This window comes from Folsomia candida, unplaced genomic scaffold (assembly GCF_002217175.1).
Source record: "Folsomia candida strain VU population unplaced genomic scaffold, ASM221717v1 Fcan01_Sc059, whole genome shotgun sequence".
NCBI classification, from domain to species: domain Eukaryota; kingdom Metazoa; phylum Arthropoda; class Collembola; order Entomobryomorpha; family Isotomidae; genus Folsomia; species Folsomia candida.
In genome coordinates, this window is record NW_019091251.1 from 63010 (window position 1) to 81162 (window position 18153).

General features: G+C 36.7%; 1 protein-coding gene across 3 annotated transcripts; it reads left to right on the forward strand.

The window, feature by feature from the left end:
* The first annotated feature begins 4629 nt into the window (after window positions 1-4629).
* On the forward strand, window positions 4630-9199 carry LOC110862502. Of its 3 annotated transcripts, none has more exons than XM_035845619.1 (12): window positions 4630-5098; window positions 5411-5467; window positions 5538-5619; window positions 5751-5777; window positions 5878-5919; window positions 6450-6572; window positions 6866-7159; window positions 7227-7481; window positions 8198-8294; window positions 8390-8499; window positions 8570-8673; window positions 8744-9199. In XM_035845619.1, exons 7-12 carry the CDS (start codon window positions 6980-6982, stop codon window positions 8820-8822), a joined length of 825 nt encoding a protein of 274 aa, XP_035701512.1. In that variant the 5' UTR covers window positions 4630-5098; window positions 5411-5467; window positions 5538-5619; window positions 5751-5777; window positions 5878-5919; window positions 6450-6572; window positions 6866-6979; the 3' UTR covers window positions 8823-9199. The 3 variants fall into 3 exon arrangements, with proteins under 3 accessions (XP_035701512.1, XP_035701511.1, XP_035701510.1); XM_035845618.1 differs by having other exon boundaries at window positions 4910-5098; window positions 5306-5467; XM_035845617.1 differs by having other exon boundaries at window positions 4929-5467.
* Window positions 9200-18153: the final 8954 nt, after the last annotated feature.

Consider the following 18153-nt stretch of genomic DNA (forward strand, 5'->3'; position numbering starts at 1 on the left):
GGGACGATAATAGCTTTGACTATCTGCTTATTGGTCACCTAAACTACAAAATTAATAATATTGCTGTTCTGACATGTATCCCAAAGTTTTTCATGTTAAAAATGTGCATCTTTATAAATATTTGCTTGTGTTTTTAAAAACCATGGGTGGCGACGTGATTACTGAAAATCTGCTTACTTTTGAACGTTCTTGAACAGTGTGGGCACTTCATCACTGGTGAAAGTTGTAGTTGACTTTCAACAGAGTAAATATTTTGAAATGATTTTCTGAAAATAGTTAACTAATTTTCTACTTTGATATCTTGCCAATCAAATGTATTTAAGTTGAAGGATTAAAAAAATGTGGTTACAAATGAACAGCGCAGACATCGGTTGAAAGCATGTAAAAACTACTGAACCCAGTTCCACAGTATGTTAAGGTTGAGAAACACAACCATAAGGCCGGGTTAGCATCAAGGAGCGAGACCTTCTTGGCATTCAGTTAACTTGGGTAGGTTGTGTGTCATACCATAAATATGTCATCCCTCAATATAAATATGTATGTATGAGTTGTGTTGCCTTTTAATAAATATGCAAACGTACAAATACATAAATATACAATTTACGGATATGTAAGTGGTTAATGCTCAAAAAGGGGCACCATTTCTTCTATCCCCATCCTTTTGTGGGAGCATTATAAATAGAATGTGGTAATATCCACGCTTAAAACCAGTACCCATGCACTCTTAGAAAAAACCCACGGGGTAAAGTCAGTTTTTCCACCATACGAAGTAATGTTTACTAAATTCAGGGTAAGTACAACGCTAGATTTAGTAAGCATTACTTCGTATGGTGGAAAAAGTGACTTTACCCCGTGGGTTTTTTCTAAGAGTTTGTGGCTATTAATATAAATGACATGCGAAGTGGTTCATGTCAAGAATGGATCTTTCTACCAGAAAGGGTCGATTTGACCTCTGGGTACGAAACAAATATGATTTTCAGTCATTAATACTTGTCTTAAATCTGTGGAAAACCCGAGCTAAATAAATTTCGGTGCGAAGCATCTACTTAATTTGTGAAAATGGATAACTGTACCGTTAATGGTTTTATTAGGTCGGAATCAGATGGCATTTCATGGAGAAAATTAAATTCATTGATTTCCTTTGTTACAAAGTATATTTTTTATCGTATTATTTTCTCTGTAATTGTATCGATAATATCTTTTGACCGGCTCGTAATACATAGTTTACTATGTATGGTAAGTGTTTTGTAATTATGTAATTCTGCATAAGAGATTTACAAAAAATCGAAAAAAACTTAAATTATTTGACTGAAAATGCATAGCATCGTTGAATGTACAGTGCCAGCCGCATAACCTTACCCCGCCGAGTCTCAAGGGCTGAAATTGACTAAGAAATGAGGGTCTCGTATTTACAACTTGGTGACCGCAATATTCGACCGTTTGAGCCTAATGTCATTTTTGGCACATCAAATTTCTCAATTAATTTTCCTTGCATTTCAAATTTGGCACGAAACTTAGTATGTAAAATCCAGACATAAAATATCAAATAGTTTTTAAGCAAAGGTTAGAAATCAAACAATCGTTTGCGTATATTTATCTACATGCTGAGAAGTTTTTGAGTAAAACGTGTACGTTGCTTAATGCGATTTTCGATTTATTCTTAACCTATCACATATGTATACAACATTCTATATAAAAATTATTGGAATGAAACGACCATAGAATCCAGTTTGTTGGTCACATATTCATAACTACGCTAAAAATTTAACGACTTGACTCCCATTTTGTACACATATTTTTAATGTGCGCAAAATTATCATGTCGATAGGATGAGTTTAGAGAAAGCGAATACGACGTCGGCAGGACGAAAATGTTTCACTGCAGCTAAATACTTCCCAATGTGCGTTTGCTGCCGTTTATTGTTATGCGATATGTATGTAAGTATGCACAAGGGTCAGGGCTGTCTAATTACCTATGAAAGTAATTAATTCTTAATTACTCAACATGAAAATAAAGTAATTAAGTATCAATTACAAGTACTTATTTTTTCCAGTAATTGAATTAAATTACTAATTGCAATTACTTCACCAAAGAGTAATTGATTTTTAAGTACTAAATAATTACTAATTAGTAATTAAAAATCAATTTCTAATTACTTCTCGTAAAACTACATGCTATTTCCTAATTACTATGGAATTACATAATAACTTTGCTATAAAAATTCCTTGACAAATTACATTCAAGTTTAGCATTTTAACATTCCAATGCTTTGAAAATTTGCAACTCGTGATGAGTTAGTTGTGTACTTTATACAGTCAATGGTTTGCCGTTTTGCTCGGTAGAACGGTTTCTGATTATGCAAAAAAAAAATTGGATACATTTCTATCGTGAATTTTAGTTTTACGAGAATGAGTACGTTTCCAATTTAGAGTCCGTCGAACAATTGTGATCAATAATTGCATTGCAGATTGCAATGCAAGAATTGCAATAGCTGGATTGGACCACTGTCCTCATTGAGGACTCCTCAACAATAGATTCTTAACTTTATCCGGTGAACGAGACTAGTGGCAAATTTACCCCAAAGTATGCTCGATTAAGTAATTGATCAAAGTAATTGAGAATTCAGTAACTAATTACAACTTGGTCAAGTAATTAAATACTTCCTATTTTAAGTACTATTAGTCCTTCATGTACTTACTTAAGTATCAAATACTTTGCAAATTTTTCTGAGTAATTGAAATCAAGTATCAATTACTAATTACTTAAATTTCATTAACTAAAGGAGTAATTAAGTACAACAGCCTAAGGATGAAGCTGTCTAATCACCATTACTAGCGCGGTGGTGGCGGTTAGAGTTCCACTGGAACAAACAAAAATTCGTGTCAGCATATCGTCGCTGTAGCTCCATAAATTACGAAGACGAAAACCATTTGCAGCCATGTAACATATTAACAAAGGAAATCTCCCAACGTATGCTCATAGATTTGGACCAAACAAGTGCCAATCGATCACAAATATAATTAGTGTGAAATTTGCAAATAGCACTACCTGCCAGGTTTGGCTTAGATATTTGCATAAATAGAGGCGAAAAGCCCCAAAGGCGACCAATTTTACACTTTTCTTGCATTACAAATTTGTGCGTTTTCTCATTTTTTGATGCAAATTTCTTTGCCAAACCTGCGCATTGGGAGATAAGTACATATGTAAAAGTGTGCATATGTAAAAGTTGTTAAATTCTCGGAATCGGTAATATAAATGAGTAAAGTTTTTCTGTCAATAACGAGACAACTTTTTCCAAGTAGATGGATGCGTCGTCCAATTTAATACAGATCACCCTTATCAGCTGAATTCCCGGGATGACCGACTACTTAATTACCTCAATTTGTAACGTAATATGATTCGCAAAATCTAGTGTCCAAACGTGGGCGAGACATGTGGCTGTCTTTATGCGTAAAAGTCAGCAAATGCTTTTACTTCAAAATTTTCTACTGAAAAAAATTACTTACCGGGGAAATTTTGAAGTAAAAGCATTTGCCGATTTTTATGCATATTTAATATCTTGATGAATCTCAATAGCCAATTTTCGGAGATACGGACTTTGAATAAACTCTATGACTCTCACGAATGCGCCAAAACATGCAAATGAGGTGACACGCCTAAGTATGTACGAGGATAGTATGCATATTCGCGGCACATTTCCCTTTGTCTTGTCCATCCGTAAATGTATCTAAACCCTTTTTATGAGCCCGATAAGAACATAGTGACCATACATTTACTCATAAAGCCCAATAATTCAGTTGTAAATATGTACATACCTCATTCGGCAATTCATCTGAATTTTGGTTTATTGAATGAAATAAACACATAGGTAAGTGACTAAGTAACTTGTTTTGCAAAAGTGGTCCAAGCATAGTAAATAAATCCATTTGAACGTTTCTCAGAAATATTTAGACGGCTTGTCGTATCCTTAGTTTGACGTCATTTTATCGGGTTCCGGGCGAGTGGGCGACAAACGTCTCGTCGACACCGTATTGGTCGACAAACAACTGGTTGACATTATATTAGTCGACACTCTGCTCAAGGACGGAACATTCTAATTTGAAAGTAAAAAATCTATAGTGCAGTTTTTTCATCTAGCCCATCTAGTTAGGGTCAGAGCCCGCTTACAAATTGATATCAGATGAGTCGTCAGACATCAATCAGAAATTTTGTTATTTAACATGGATGTATACGTAAAACAATATTTCAATTTTTTAACAGGTCACAGGGTCAATTTTTCAAAAAATATGAAAGAACAAAAATGTCTTATTTTTAGATTTTATATGAGCAAAAAATCACAACCAGGCTAATTTCAAAAGTGGCTTTAGCTTGTATTGTAAAGGATAGGCTGTCCAGAGACCTGCTGATGACCTAACGACATATTAGTACCAGCTCCTCTTGGTAATCGATAAAAATGTTTCCATAATCCAGCATGAAAAATTTTATGTCTTTTCCAATTTCAAAAATTTACTAATATGATCATGCCATGCAGAATCATGCCAAATTAGGCTTTGTGACCATTTTGGAAAATCAATGAAAGTCACTGGGCAGTCCTAAGTAATAATTTGGTCTCTATGAAATTATATTTTCGCCATAGTACACAAATATTACCAATCTCCTGACATTGTTGATTATTATCTTCGTACTTAATTCCTCATTTGCCTCATACTGTTTACATGTGTACCAAATCTCAAGTCGATATGTCGACCAATATGTTGACGACCAGTTGAAATTGGCGACTAATATGCCGTGTCGACCAGCCTTTTGACGACCAGTTGTTTGTCGACCAATACGGTGTCGACGAGATGTTTGTCGCCCACTCGTCACCAACCCCATTTTATCAAATAGATAAATCCATGCCAATAAAAATCAATTGACAGTAATAAATACAACTGACGCATGAACACTTTTCGCAAAAACATTGTAAAACCAGTATAAAATCAGAACCCGTTACCTAAACTTCAGTCAGTAATTCTGTTATTAACGCAGAAATCAGAAATAGCCACAGATTCTCCAGAATTAACTCGCGAATTTGAAAACTTGCACTCTTAGAAACTGGGTATTGATTTTTAAAAAATATTAATACCAGCGCATTGGTATCAATCATAACTCAAAATGTGGTATTAAAATTTTTGGGAAAATCAATACCCCATGTTTGTACATGGAGAGTATTAACTTGTAATACTGGGGTGGTGAAACATCAATACCTCTTGGTACCGATTTTATACCACTCTTGCCCAGTCTCAACTCTGTTTGGTATAAACAGGTTCGCGGGATTTGCAAACTATTTGCTTGTAGTTTGCAGATGGTTCATCTTTTGATAAGTTCTTCGAAATTAGTTGGATTAATTATAATTAATTAATTTTTTGAGGTGAGGAGGAAATAAATAATTGATTCCGATGGCAATTTTAACACTCCCATATTAACCGTAAGCCTAAATGTATTACTTTCCGTGTTTGGCTTCCGGTTTATAAATTAATATGTTTTCTTCTTTACAGTGAGATAAGTTCCACGCCTCTAAATTAGTTATGATGGATAATTGCTTGAGAGAACGGAGACTGTGAACTTCCTTATCAGCGGGTAAGTGTATTTTTCCTTGATTATGTCTCATGGCCAGTCTTATCAAGTAATTATTGGCTTTTTGCATTTATAATTCTTAAAAAGTTAACAATGTTATATTGTTAACATTAATTTGAAACGTTTATTTTTAGCGACGTCGCGTGTCGAATTTGCACTAGGTAAGATAATTTTAAATTGTCTAATTAAATTAATATGCAAACAAATCCCACAGTTGTGAATTGTACTTATGCTTAGACAACTTATGTTTTGAAATTACAGGTAGTTCGAGATCCGGTGACCTTAACTCTTCCATATTATTGTGTGAGGAAATTTTATAATTTTGTTATTTGCATTATTTTCTCTTTTTTGTAAATATGTGTGTATGATATAATTTGTTGAGTTGTAATTGGATACAAAATAAATAACGTGAAAATCAATACCAGGCTGTATTAAACCCTTATATTTCTTTACCACATGGTATTGTTTGCATCATATGTTATACTGATTGGTATTACGTTTCAATACCGCTACGATAAAAATCAATACCGCTACGAAAAAAAATCAATACCGCAAAGGACAGTTTTATACTGTCACGGTATTATTGCAGAATAATACCAGCCGGTATCAAATCCATACCAAAACGGTAGAGTCACATATGAATACCGCCGGGTATCATTCTGGTATCGATTTTTCTAAGAGTGTGGCACAACAGATATGAGTAAAATTCTGAAATTGTGTGCCCTCCTTGCCATCACGACACACGTGAAAGCAATACCGATATGTAGGTAAAATTTCATACTTGCGTAGGTAAAATCAGACCATATCATGTAAAATTTTAATTTTCTATCCAGTTGACTATCCCGGTGGCCTTTTTGAGGGGGATATTCTAGGCCCCATCCCACAGGTCACTCGAGCCGGTGTCATCAACCCTGCGAAATCTGCCACATTTCCATACCAGTTTGCATCCACATTCCGTAAGAAACATTTTCTAAGAAACATTTTCTGAAAACTTGAGTGTACTATGGTTGAATTGTTAAAAGAAGACACTAATTTTTGAAAACTTGTCAATCATCATCCCTCCTCAGTGACCTTGGTCGGGTTCAGGTGACCGTAAAATTACGATCAATTTCTCACCTTACAGGTCAAGTAATCGTTGATTTTAGGTCACATCATCGCCCGCCTAGGTCACTGAGGAGGGACGACGGTTGACAAGGGTTTAAAAATTAGCATCTTCTAAAAATTAAACCATAACCAATTCGTTTTTTAGCTTCCGATTACCAACCGCTTTTCCAGTCCGCCGTCAACCACCTCGTAGGACGCACATGCATCCGTTTAAAACCCAGACAGAGCGAAGTAGACTTTCTCGATGTAAATCAACTCAATGCCTGCAGTTCGAATATTGGGCGAATTGGGGGCGGTCAATGGTTATCCTTGGCGAATGGGTGTAACCATTTTGGGATATTTGTGCACGAGATCATCCACGCTATTGGCTTTTATCACGAACAGAGTAGGACGGACAGAGATAATTATGTCACTATTAACTGGGGCAATATTGGCACAGGTAAACCGGAAGTGTATTTAATTAATTTACACGTTTAATTAAAGATCCCAATCCCTGACGAATTTAGGAGCCGAAGGAAATTTCCAAAGTTATGATGCTTCTCAAGTCTCTCCATTCTGGGGTGTCTTACGACTACTCGAGTATAATGCACTATGGGAGCAAAGACTTCAGTAAGAATGGCCTCGATACAATCACACCTAAACAAAGTGGCGTCATCATAGGGCAAAGGGATGGCATGAGTAATTCAGATATTTGGAAAATTAATAACATGTACTGCCCAGGAACGCAAGGAGTCAGAATGAAGAGCGAATTTAATGGACAGGCGAGACTATAAAATATTTATATAGGTCCGATCGGGTCGGATCTTTTTATTGGACCATTTACTATCTACAGGGCAAATGCAATGTTAATTTTGCCACTTATTCGCAAATCGCCCCAACTTGATAACCATAACATGGAGTATGTAAATAGGAGCTAGTTGGGAATTAGTGGCAAAATTTACACTGGATAGGATCTGGTGTGCAAATGGTACTTAGATCCTACTATTCCGGGAATGGATCGGATCCATGCTGTAGTAAATAATCCGGTCGGATCTGACCAAATCGGCTCCTCTGATTACCAGCACTAACAATGCGATGGTGCGAAGTGCAACTCTCCGATTTGGCCGAAATTTTAAAATTGAGTGGTCCAAGTCAATACAACAACGTTTCTTGAGGCAGTTTGTGCGATGGTTGGGATTTAGAAAAATATTTGAGGTCAAAGTTGAAAAACTGGTGATTTTTACCAAGCGGAGGAGGTAAACTCCACTTCCATGATTTTAAAGGAAAAAATCGTCATTTTTTTGAACTTTCACCTCAAATATTTTACCAAATCCCGACCATGGCACAAACTTCCTCAAGAAACGTTGGTTGAATTGACTTGGACCACTCAATTTTAAAATTTCGGCCAAATCGGAGAGTTGCACTTCGCACCATCGCATTGTTAGTGCCTTTTAATAACCAACAGACACAATCTTACTCATGTGAATTCTGATCTTAGTACCTCGATGTGAAGTACGGAGTTGCTAACGAGGGCCAAGACATCCTTACTTGGGATTGGCTGAACAGCAACAACCAGAAGTGGACCGTCGACTGGGGTGTGTTACAGAAAGCATAAATTTTATAGATACAGCAATTCTTGAATTTCTTTGGCTCGAATGAATTAGAGAAATTTGAATTTTTCCACGTCCAGCTGCATTCAACGATCAATCGCTTGGCTCCAAACTTTGGACTTGGGCTCAAACCAGTGGGAGTGTCAAGTTGATGGACGAAAACCAGGCAAATGCTGGCGTCATTATTTGGGTATTTCAATGCATATTTGTAACGTCGAGTATTGGGAAGTTGTCAGAGTTACTAAAGTTTGATACGTCAGGGTGAAAATGGAGGGCCGAACCAGTACTGGATTGCGACGCAGATCACTGGATCGACCTACACCATCAAGAATAAGTTTTCTGGTCGGTGCTTGTCCAATAATGGGTAGGAATTCGTCACAATAATTATAATTTTGGGAGAGACGTGAAACTAATTAGTTTCGTAATTATGTTAGTGCCGATCGGGCGACCTGTGCCACGTGCGATTCGTCCAACTTGAGACAACGGTGGCAAATTTATACAGCTGTTCCTTAATAACATGGGCAATTATCCATCATGCATGGTTTAATTACGAATAAAAATGGAAGGCAAATATTAAATATGTTCTTACCCTCTAAATAAAAATAAGTAAAATCTACCCGTTTGCTCCATCCTTTATGATAGGTGATTTGCAAATGCCCCGGTTTCTTAACCACAATTACCATGAAAACAGCGGAATCATCGGTATTGCATTCATAAATAGACATTAGACAAAGTGAGTTCACGATTTAAGGTAACCATCGATGAGTCATTCCCGCGCGTCTCATTCCGCCCCATGTGTCATGTTTCATTATGACTTTAAAGAATTCTATATTTTTAACTTGAAAAATTCATCTCAGCAGATTTTTTGAAAAAAAATCCTTCTAAAGAAGGACTACAAATTATTGAGGAAGGAAATTTGTTCCTAAAATCTGCTGAGATGAATTTTTCAAATTAAAAATATAGAAGGTATAGGTGCAAGTTCGCGAATCTTGGGCCAAGATTTTTTTATTGTTTAATTTTGTAGATAATGATAGTATAAGATAGTGTCACAACAAATTGATTCCTCATTTCTTCCACCGTGCCCACAGAGCGGTACCAATCTGGGAAAAACTCACACATTATCCTCCCCAAACTTATATGTGTTAAATCGTTGGCACTATTGGATTGACGTAGAGCGAACAATTACAGTTTTCTTGTGTTGTTGTAATTTATATTGGCGATGTAATTATTTGTATTTTCTCTCTGGCCACAAGAAAGTATTATTAAATACTCCCGGTGTTACAGTCTCACGGTGTTGTACATATTTGAGCTTGGATTGAAAATTCTGTTTTTTTGCAGTGAATTTCAGTCCCATCAAATCACTAGGCCGGAAGTCGAAAGAATGAGTTTATCACCATAGGTAACAAAGGGGGGAGGGGGTCAAAATTACCTCAAAATCGATCACGTGATTTTAATGAGGGTATTCATTACTTGTTGGTATCGGCAACCTAGCAATAAAATAAAATTGGCAAGATAAGAAATGCAGGGAAAAGTTAGTTTTTTTTCTAAATCGAAATAATTAGATTGAGATGGAAATATACCCTCGCAATTAGTGGGTGACAATATAGTTATCCCTGATGGTACGACAGGCTCTACCATGCTAAGAATTTATCAACAAATTAATTGGTAGCCAATTATCTCAAGGTGTTTGTTGATATTTGTATTTCTTTAGCATTGACAATATGGACAATATAGGATTTACTTTTTGTAGTTATACTCCTTAGGTGATCTGACTAATTATAACTAATGCGGCAGGACCGTATAAGATTAGGTCTGCTTAACTCTAAGGGGACCTGTCGACTATACACCTACATACATATTGCACCGTGTAGCCCTCGACCTACCATTTACCCTTAAAATTACCAAACCATGATTCCAGTTCTAGTCCCTGTTTGGTGTGGTCGACATCCTTCCGCACGGTGGGTGTGGTTGTGATGACGATGATTAATTAGTGGTGGAGGGGTGGTGTGGATGAGAAATAAAGTGTGTGTGGATACTTGGGAACTAATTTCTCAGGAGCACATTTTATTATGACTGTACTCGTCCACCACTACTCTAAGACTCCCCAACTCTCCCTTCTCCGCTCTCTCACTTACAACCTTCTTCCTTTCTCTCGACTCTTCTAGAACATTCTCTCTCTCTCTATGTATTACATGGCTATATATATATACTACGGTAGTCGTATACCTATACTTATACATATGTACATATATAATAAGGAACATGTCCTGATAACCGCATAGTAATTAGTCCGGGAAGAATGTTTGAGAAGAAAATTATTGCTATAAATTAGAAATTAAAATTGAAGAAATACTTATTTCAACAAAACCCATTATGCATAAGCACGAAGTCCGAACAGCCTACCGGTTATGAATTCTGAATTGTAATTGTATATGACAGGAAACGCTAAATGGAAAATTTTAATGATACAAAAAACTGGCAGGAAATGCTAATCGATTTTCCTGTTGGGTGTTATTATATTCACTATTTACTGGCAGGTTTGAGAGCTACTAGTTCAAACTCAGCGTTCTACTCTGATAAAAATTTCACTTTTTCAGACCATACTATGCAAATATGTCGACATCACCATGGATTTGCTTCCTGCTGATCATATTTTCGTCCTTTGGTGAGTGTACGAAATGGCGCGGCGTGTTTTCTGATGCGGATCTTACCTTCATATTCACACCTGATGGGGAGGAGGTACTTAACCTGAGAGACTTTCCGTATTTTCACGACGTTCAGGTTAGTAATTCGCACAGCCCGGTGATACATTACGTCCTTAACCAGTCGACCTTGACAACAATGAATCCCGTCCCATTGCTAAGAATGCTAAGGTCGATTGGATATAGGGACACGGAGAAATCGGCGAGATCTAAGGCTATTTTCGTTAATCTGGTAGCATCAACTACGTGGAGGTACAAGTGCATAGACTTAGTCAAAACTATTAATTTTATAGGGCGACAAGAATTTATTTTTGGTTACGTACATGATTTCAAGGAGTTGGGTTGTCTCAAATGGCATGCTACATTTTTAGGAGGATTGAAGTTACTCGTATTCTTGAGCGGTGTCGACCTGTCTATATTTGTGCCATGTTTGACATGTGACGAAATTATATTCACGAAGGTGAACACATTGTCGTCAACGGGTATAAGTCAAGCTTGGGACGCTCAGAACAAAGACTTTCACAAATACCGTATTGTACTTGTGATAAATGTACATGAAAACTGTGCCCTTTTGCAGGAAACACTTGAGAAAATCATTGATTTCGCTTTTTGCCCAGTGGCGATAACTACGGGGAAGTATAACTTGACTTTATTACAATACAAAATTGGAATTTTGAATTAGTTTCGTAAGAGTGAAGAACTATTTTGACCGTTTAGCAATTTCCGGAATACCAGCATTTTGGGGGAACGTCCAGTACAACAATGTGTTTCGTTTTATGATGTTGGAAATGTTCAAGACTTCTTCGAGGGATGACGTGTTGCCGTCAAAGAAGCCGAGACCAGCCAGCTTAAATAGTACACAGATTGTGCTGTTTTACGTTTATCTGATTTCCCTTGGAGCCTCCGTGCTACTCCTGATTTTCGAGCGGAAATTTCAGTTCTTTTCAATGACAAATTAAATTAATCCTCAACGTTGATTTGTTTATTAATTTAAATTTATTTCAACTGGTTAAATTTGAGAAACATACTTTAATGACTTAAAGTTAGAAGAAACTTTTAATGAGTTTCTCATTTACCAAACGTTTAAAATTTCGGCCATCTTTTGATAATTCTAAATAATTGCATTCAATTTATGAAAATAACGCACTAAGCCATGTTTTCTACTAAATAACATAATATTATTTGTGATGAACTGACCGAGGAAATATTTCTCGTTGTTTGTAAGGCGAGAGATCAAGTTTTAATTTTGTAGCAAGTCGTGAAGATTTGCAGTGGGGGATTCACTTATTAAATATTAAGAACTATAAAGTATGTCTATAAGTATTTACGTGTATGAATTAATGTGTTATAGTTCACTGTTCCAAATTCCATGCATTAATATTTTCATTTACAATAAATAGTACCATTTACTAAATAATACTATTTATTGTAAATACGAAGGTTTATGAAAAATCGATATCCAGAAATACATATTCGATATATTAATATTAATTTTGCCATGATTGCTGTAAAAATTTATAGCAATTGCTTTCCATGTTAAAAGTATTTGCAGTAATACTTATTACTCACATCGTTAAATTAGTTATTGCCTCAATTACTTTCAGAATGTAAATACCTATATTATCGCAATAATAACAATCTTACCGTTCCCTTAATGCGCAGTACAATCATCCTCAAAGGTGTCAGTATATCTACAAAATTATTTCCGAACCTCACCTTTATCGGCGAACAACCACGGACCCGTTTACAAAACAATTTTCTACCAGGCACACCATCTAAACCGTCACGCTTTAACCTATTCAGCATAATTTGCGACTTTTTATTCCCCACCCCGCATAAACCATCAACGAACAGGATAAGAAACACACTTTCTACCAAAACACTGAGGAAGAAAGCATTTTCCACGCTCAAAAATAAGTTTGATACATTCAGAACACAGAAATAGCTACAAGACACGTTTGCTATACGGTATAGCCTATACCGAAAACTAAGAAAATACCGGGTAAAAACTCCTTTCGAAAACAAGTGTTGATTTGGGCCTCAATTATTTTAAGGTTAAAATTAAATCTTACAAAGTCTTCTGACTTGACCATCTCGTGGCACAACTTTTTTGGTAATTCCAAAATTTTGAAGCACCCCACCATTCTTTGGGCTTCTTTGAAACTGTTAACTTTCCCAGCTTTTCAATCAGTTAAAAATTAATGTGAATCAGCATAAAAAATGACAAATCATTAGACTTGAAAGCATTAGACTTTCAACTAACTAATTACAAAGAATTATTTACTTCCAAGAATCACTGGGTTGACCTACTTCCCGACTCCTACCACCACGTGACACAAAAACCACTGACCACCTTGACCCTCAACAAATTCCCTCCAGTAGGGTTGCAGCGGGTGGCGAAAATGCTACCCGTTACCCGACCAGCTACCCGCAGCTCAACTACCAGTACCCGCGCGGGTACCCGTGCGGCTACCCGTTACCCGTTATGAAAATTCAGTTAAAAATTAACCAACTATCAAAATCAAGTCGGTTTAATTAATCATTTGGTCTTTCAAGTTAATAAGAACTACATATCAGTTAGCTATATGAGAAATAGTTGTCATTAGGAAAATTTAACTAACCGCTCACGAAAACAAGCTTTTTGACTTATGTAACTAGGAAACCAGTGTGACATGATTGGTTGAAATTTTCAATCGCATGTCATTTTTATATAAAAATCTTGCCTTGCAAGTATAATCTTTGCTTTAATCGTATCTTATTTTTCTTTATTCCTACAAAAATAAATTACAAGTTCGCCAGTCCCATATAAATGCATGTGTAAAACTATTCAAATTAGAAAGCAAGCATCAAATAAGAAAGCATTAAATTCTGCTTGAGAAATAATAATCTTGCCCTATTTTTGCTGGTTTTAAAGTGGGATGGTGTGAATTACAACATCCAGATTTTGTTTAAATTGTGGAATTTTGTAGTTCGAGTAAATACAGTCAACATTTTATGGAACAGTTTGCGCAATGTTTGGAATTTGTCAAAATATTTGGGACCAAATATGAAAAATGGGGCAATTTTTATTGGGGAACAAAATGCGAGTTTTCTTTCTCCACTTGTTAAAAATGCTCATTTTTCAACTATGAGTTAAAATATTTTGACAAATACTAAGTTAGGTTTCCTAATTACTGCACAAACTGCTTCAAGAAATACGCTGGCGGTATTGACTTTAACCGCATAATTCCAAAATCGAAACACATCGGATTGTTGCACTACACACCATCGCACAGTGGGCCAGGACATGTTTATTTGGTGGCCATTAACTGAGTGTGAGGATAAATTCTATACAAGATGAACAGAGTATGAAGCCATTAACATTGTTGCAAAATGTCAGCAATTGATAAAGTCCACCTTCAAAGTAACAGGGTTCCAAAGTTCAGAGAAAGCATCGAAGTAAGTGGGCACCAGTTTCGATAAGCGCCACCGCTCGCCACGGGCTGCTCCGGCTTATTTTTTGCGATCATTGTTTTTTTAGTCTTGTTTTCAAAATCGTCCCGACATCGTCCACCTTTTTGAAATTTCAAAAATTACGGAGTCGTAGGGGGCGCCAGATTGTACATGTCATATGTAAAGTACTCTTGAACTTATGCTCGTCTTGTTCGATTTGGCTGACTTTTTGATGTGTTGTAGCCCTGATGGTCCTGAACAATGTTTAAGTTACGCTAAACCCGAAATTCGACCTGCATGACATTCTTTTAACCCGTCAAGGTCACCAGGTCAAGTCTCAGGTAGCCCCATAAATGGGGTACCGTTGGAAAGGTCTCGGCGGGAGGATCCAGAAAATATATACTTTGTGGGGTCTGGGACTACCCCCTGAGTATTTAGAGACCTATGAATATTTTGAGTTTTCGCCGATCTACTGCTGTGTTAGCTCTCAATCTGCGGCTGTGTTAACATCTGTATACCTTGAAGACCAAAACTCCACCCGAATCCTAACTGTGTTCAGACACGTACAAAATTTCAAAATGATCGACACTCCGGGCGGGCTAATTCAAAGAAACGATCTCATTTTACCCCATTTTAAGTCAATTTCTTTCCACACGACATTCGTTATCGGAGAAGAATTTGACCTAGGCTTGAAATTTAAGGGACCACTCAACCCGACTTTTGCAAACGTTACCCGGCTCTAGTTTAACGTTACATTTTACGATGCGACCGATTTACGGAGCCGACATTTTGCACCTTCTCGCGCCACAGTTGGAATACGTGTGCATTTCCGGGGTGGAAAACATCACTCCGACTGAAATTCGCGACGCGTGCATCAGGATCCCGATTCTCCCGAGGTTAAAAGTTTTTGAAATTTTGAGAAATGAAATGCTCAGTTGTGGCCACGATACGAATTGGTTTCGACATATGGGCTATGGCGCCGATGAGAATGTGCATTATGCTTTTCCTGTATGAGACTTTTTTGGTGGAGGGTTTCTCGCCGTGAAACGGTGAGGGATTTGAATATTTTTTTCCCCGCGGGAAAAGACTGGGATCCGGGAAGGATAAGGATGAAATGTCGGAATGAAAACTGGGGGTGGAAGGAAGACGTGCCTGATTTTTATGGTAGAATTTCCACGATTTTTCCAAACGTGAAGTACCACGCGGTCGAGGCGGGCAAGGCAGCCGTGAGAATGGCAAGGCTCGAGAAGTTTAAAGAGTGCCGTAATGAGGGATGGATCTGTACGGGTTTTTGTGGGTTTTTGATACAGCCTCCAGCCATTTTGAAGTTATAATTAAATTTTCAATTAAGTAATTCAGTGAAAAAAAGTACCTGAATAAGTCGTAATCTCGTAATACTTTGTGTAAAATCATTAGCATGCAATGTCACTGTGATAATAATTGTCACGAATGTATATATTTACATATTATATGATTTACTCATTCAAGAAATATCCAATAATACCTATGTAAGGTCTGATTCATAAATCGTGGCACTGTATCAAAATGATGGCATTTGCTTATTTTTTTCATCAAGACAACTTTTTTCTTGAATATTATAGCCAATATAATTGTTTACTTAGAAAGCAATGAGATTTGGAGCATTGATTAACTTAAACCCCAAAGACAACAGTTTTCAAGAGCCACCTCGAACCCTTCTTTTCCCACTTTGCTTGTCATACTTTTATGAATTTTACACAGTAAACGCATGAATTTCTGAAACTGATTTCTTGAGGCAGTCACCAGAACCCAGCTATCCTAAAATATGCTGAAAATCTTGCAAAATTATTTTCTTGTGGAATATTAGGCCTATCAGAACTTCTCATAACGTTAATTTCCATAAGACTTGATCTTAAAAAAAATTGAAAATTTTGGGAAATTTTGGTTTAGGTTAAACTTGAGGGACATTTTTGTATTCTCCAAGATCCCTGGCATGTCACAATCAAGGTTGGAGGACAGCAGAAGGGTCTATGTTAACTCATCAGAAATAACCGAAATTGTCGCGATAGCTGTTCGCAAATTTCGGGACTCCTTGTTTTTAACGTGGGCTTTTAGCTATATACTTGCCCACTTATTGGCAGTCTGATATTTATATTTTCCACTAAATGGCCTGGTATTTACCCTGCTACGATTTTATGTGGTTTGGTTGCAATATGGATGGAAGAAAAAGCGTCCCTATATATTTCGGTCTCCACTCTCCGAATAGCCTCAAGCACCGAATGTTAGGATTTTTTTTATGAAGGCCATGAATTTATTTGGTCAATACGATTGGGTAACTGAGCATTCCATGTATTTCTAAGTTCATAGGAAATAATTTACTACCCGAAGTTGACGGATTTTAGACGTTTGCACCACAGGTTTTGCGACATCTTGTTTTGTTACATTCTCATTTTGCACCCTATGATTCGATCAACCCTTGATGATAATTTTTGTGTGGCATATCAGTTGCTTTATATTAGGGTAATCAAAATTAATGAATTATACTACCCTCATTGGTGTACCGACCTCAGGAATAACAGTGCCACGATTAATGAATCAGATCTTATTTACATACATATTTTCAAGTTACTAATAAATATATGTACATAAGTATGTAGATAAATCTGCAATTTCTTCGTGAATAATCGTCGTCACGTTCATTATTGCACAGAACTAGTCGATTTAAATAAATAAGTGCATTAATTGAAGGTACCAAAAAAAGAATTTCACTCAGAAATGGGTAGGGTTTCTTTTCGCAAATTCACACTGATGGAAACTTTACATACTGATTGATAAAAGTATTTCGGGAGCATGAGGAATGTGTTCAAGTTATTTATATATTGCCTGATCGAGTAATTATCTCATATATTGTGGGATTCGGCAAATTTTTCCTATATTTTTAGCAGCGTGTGCAAGGGCAAAAAGGCATGCCTTGCCCAAAATGCCTTTTTGCCTATTAGGCGCATGAATTTTGGGAATACCGGGCCCGATTGCCCGAAATGCCTTTTTGGTAAAATCGGGGCAATTTGATTATACGATCGTATGATATTTATTTTAAAAATAAGTTTAATCTTTCACAATTCACTAGATTTGTGAACATAAATAAAATTATGTTTATTTGGGATAGCTGCATGTAGATGATTGTCGATACCACTAAACACAATCTAGACATCTAGAAGTCTATGAATATTCGAAAATTCTCGGAATCATCATGAGCACATACGTAAATACTCTTGTGAAGTACGTGTGGAGGAGTGAAGGGTTGGTAACGTTTTGGAAAAACCGAAAAGGAAAGCCACACGGCAAGAAATGCCCGTCGGTATTTCAGTACGGACGTATCAAAAATCGCATTGCGAGCGGTCCCCACTTAAATTGAGTACAATCATACTTGTTCGAGCAAATGCGTACTTCGAGCAAGTGTGTTTGTACCTAATTTAAGTGGGGACCACTCGCAATGCGATTTTTGATACGTCCGTACTGAAATACCGACGGGCGTTTTTGCTGTGCAATTCTTTGTTTTCACTGTTGTATGTAAATAGAAATATTTCAGGCAATGCATATTAGTAACATATGGAAAAAGGCAAAAAGGCATCAAACTGGCAAAAAGGCACGCAAAAGGCAATTGGGCATTGAAAAAAACAAAACGGCAAAAAGGAATGGATATTTTCCAAAAAAGGCGCCTTTTTGCACAC

Excerpts from the sequence above, each read along its gene's own strand:
- LOC110862502 (XM_035845619.1), top strand. The coding sequence starts at position 6,980 with ATGCCTGCAGTTCGAATATTGGGCGAATTGGGGGCGGTCAATGGTTAT. Across the intron at positions 7,160-7,226 it reads CTGGGGCAATATTGGCACAG|GAGCCGAAGGAAATTTCCAA; the intron begins GTAAACCGGAAG and ends TGACGAATTTAG. Across the intron at positions 8,674-8,743 it reads CGGTGCTTGTCCAATAATGG|TGCCGATCGGGCGACCTGTG; the intron begins GTAGGAATTCGT and ends TAATTATGTTAG.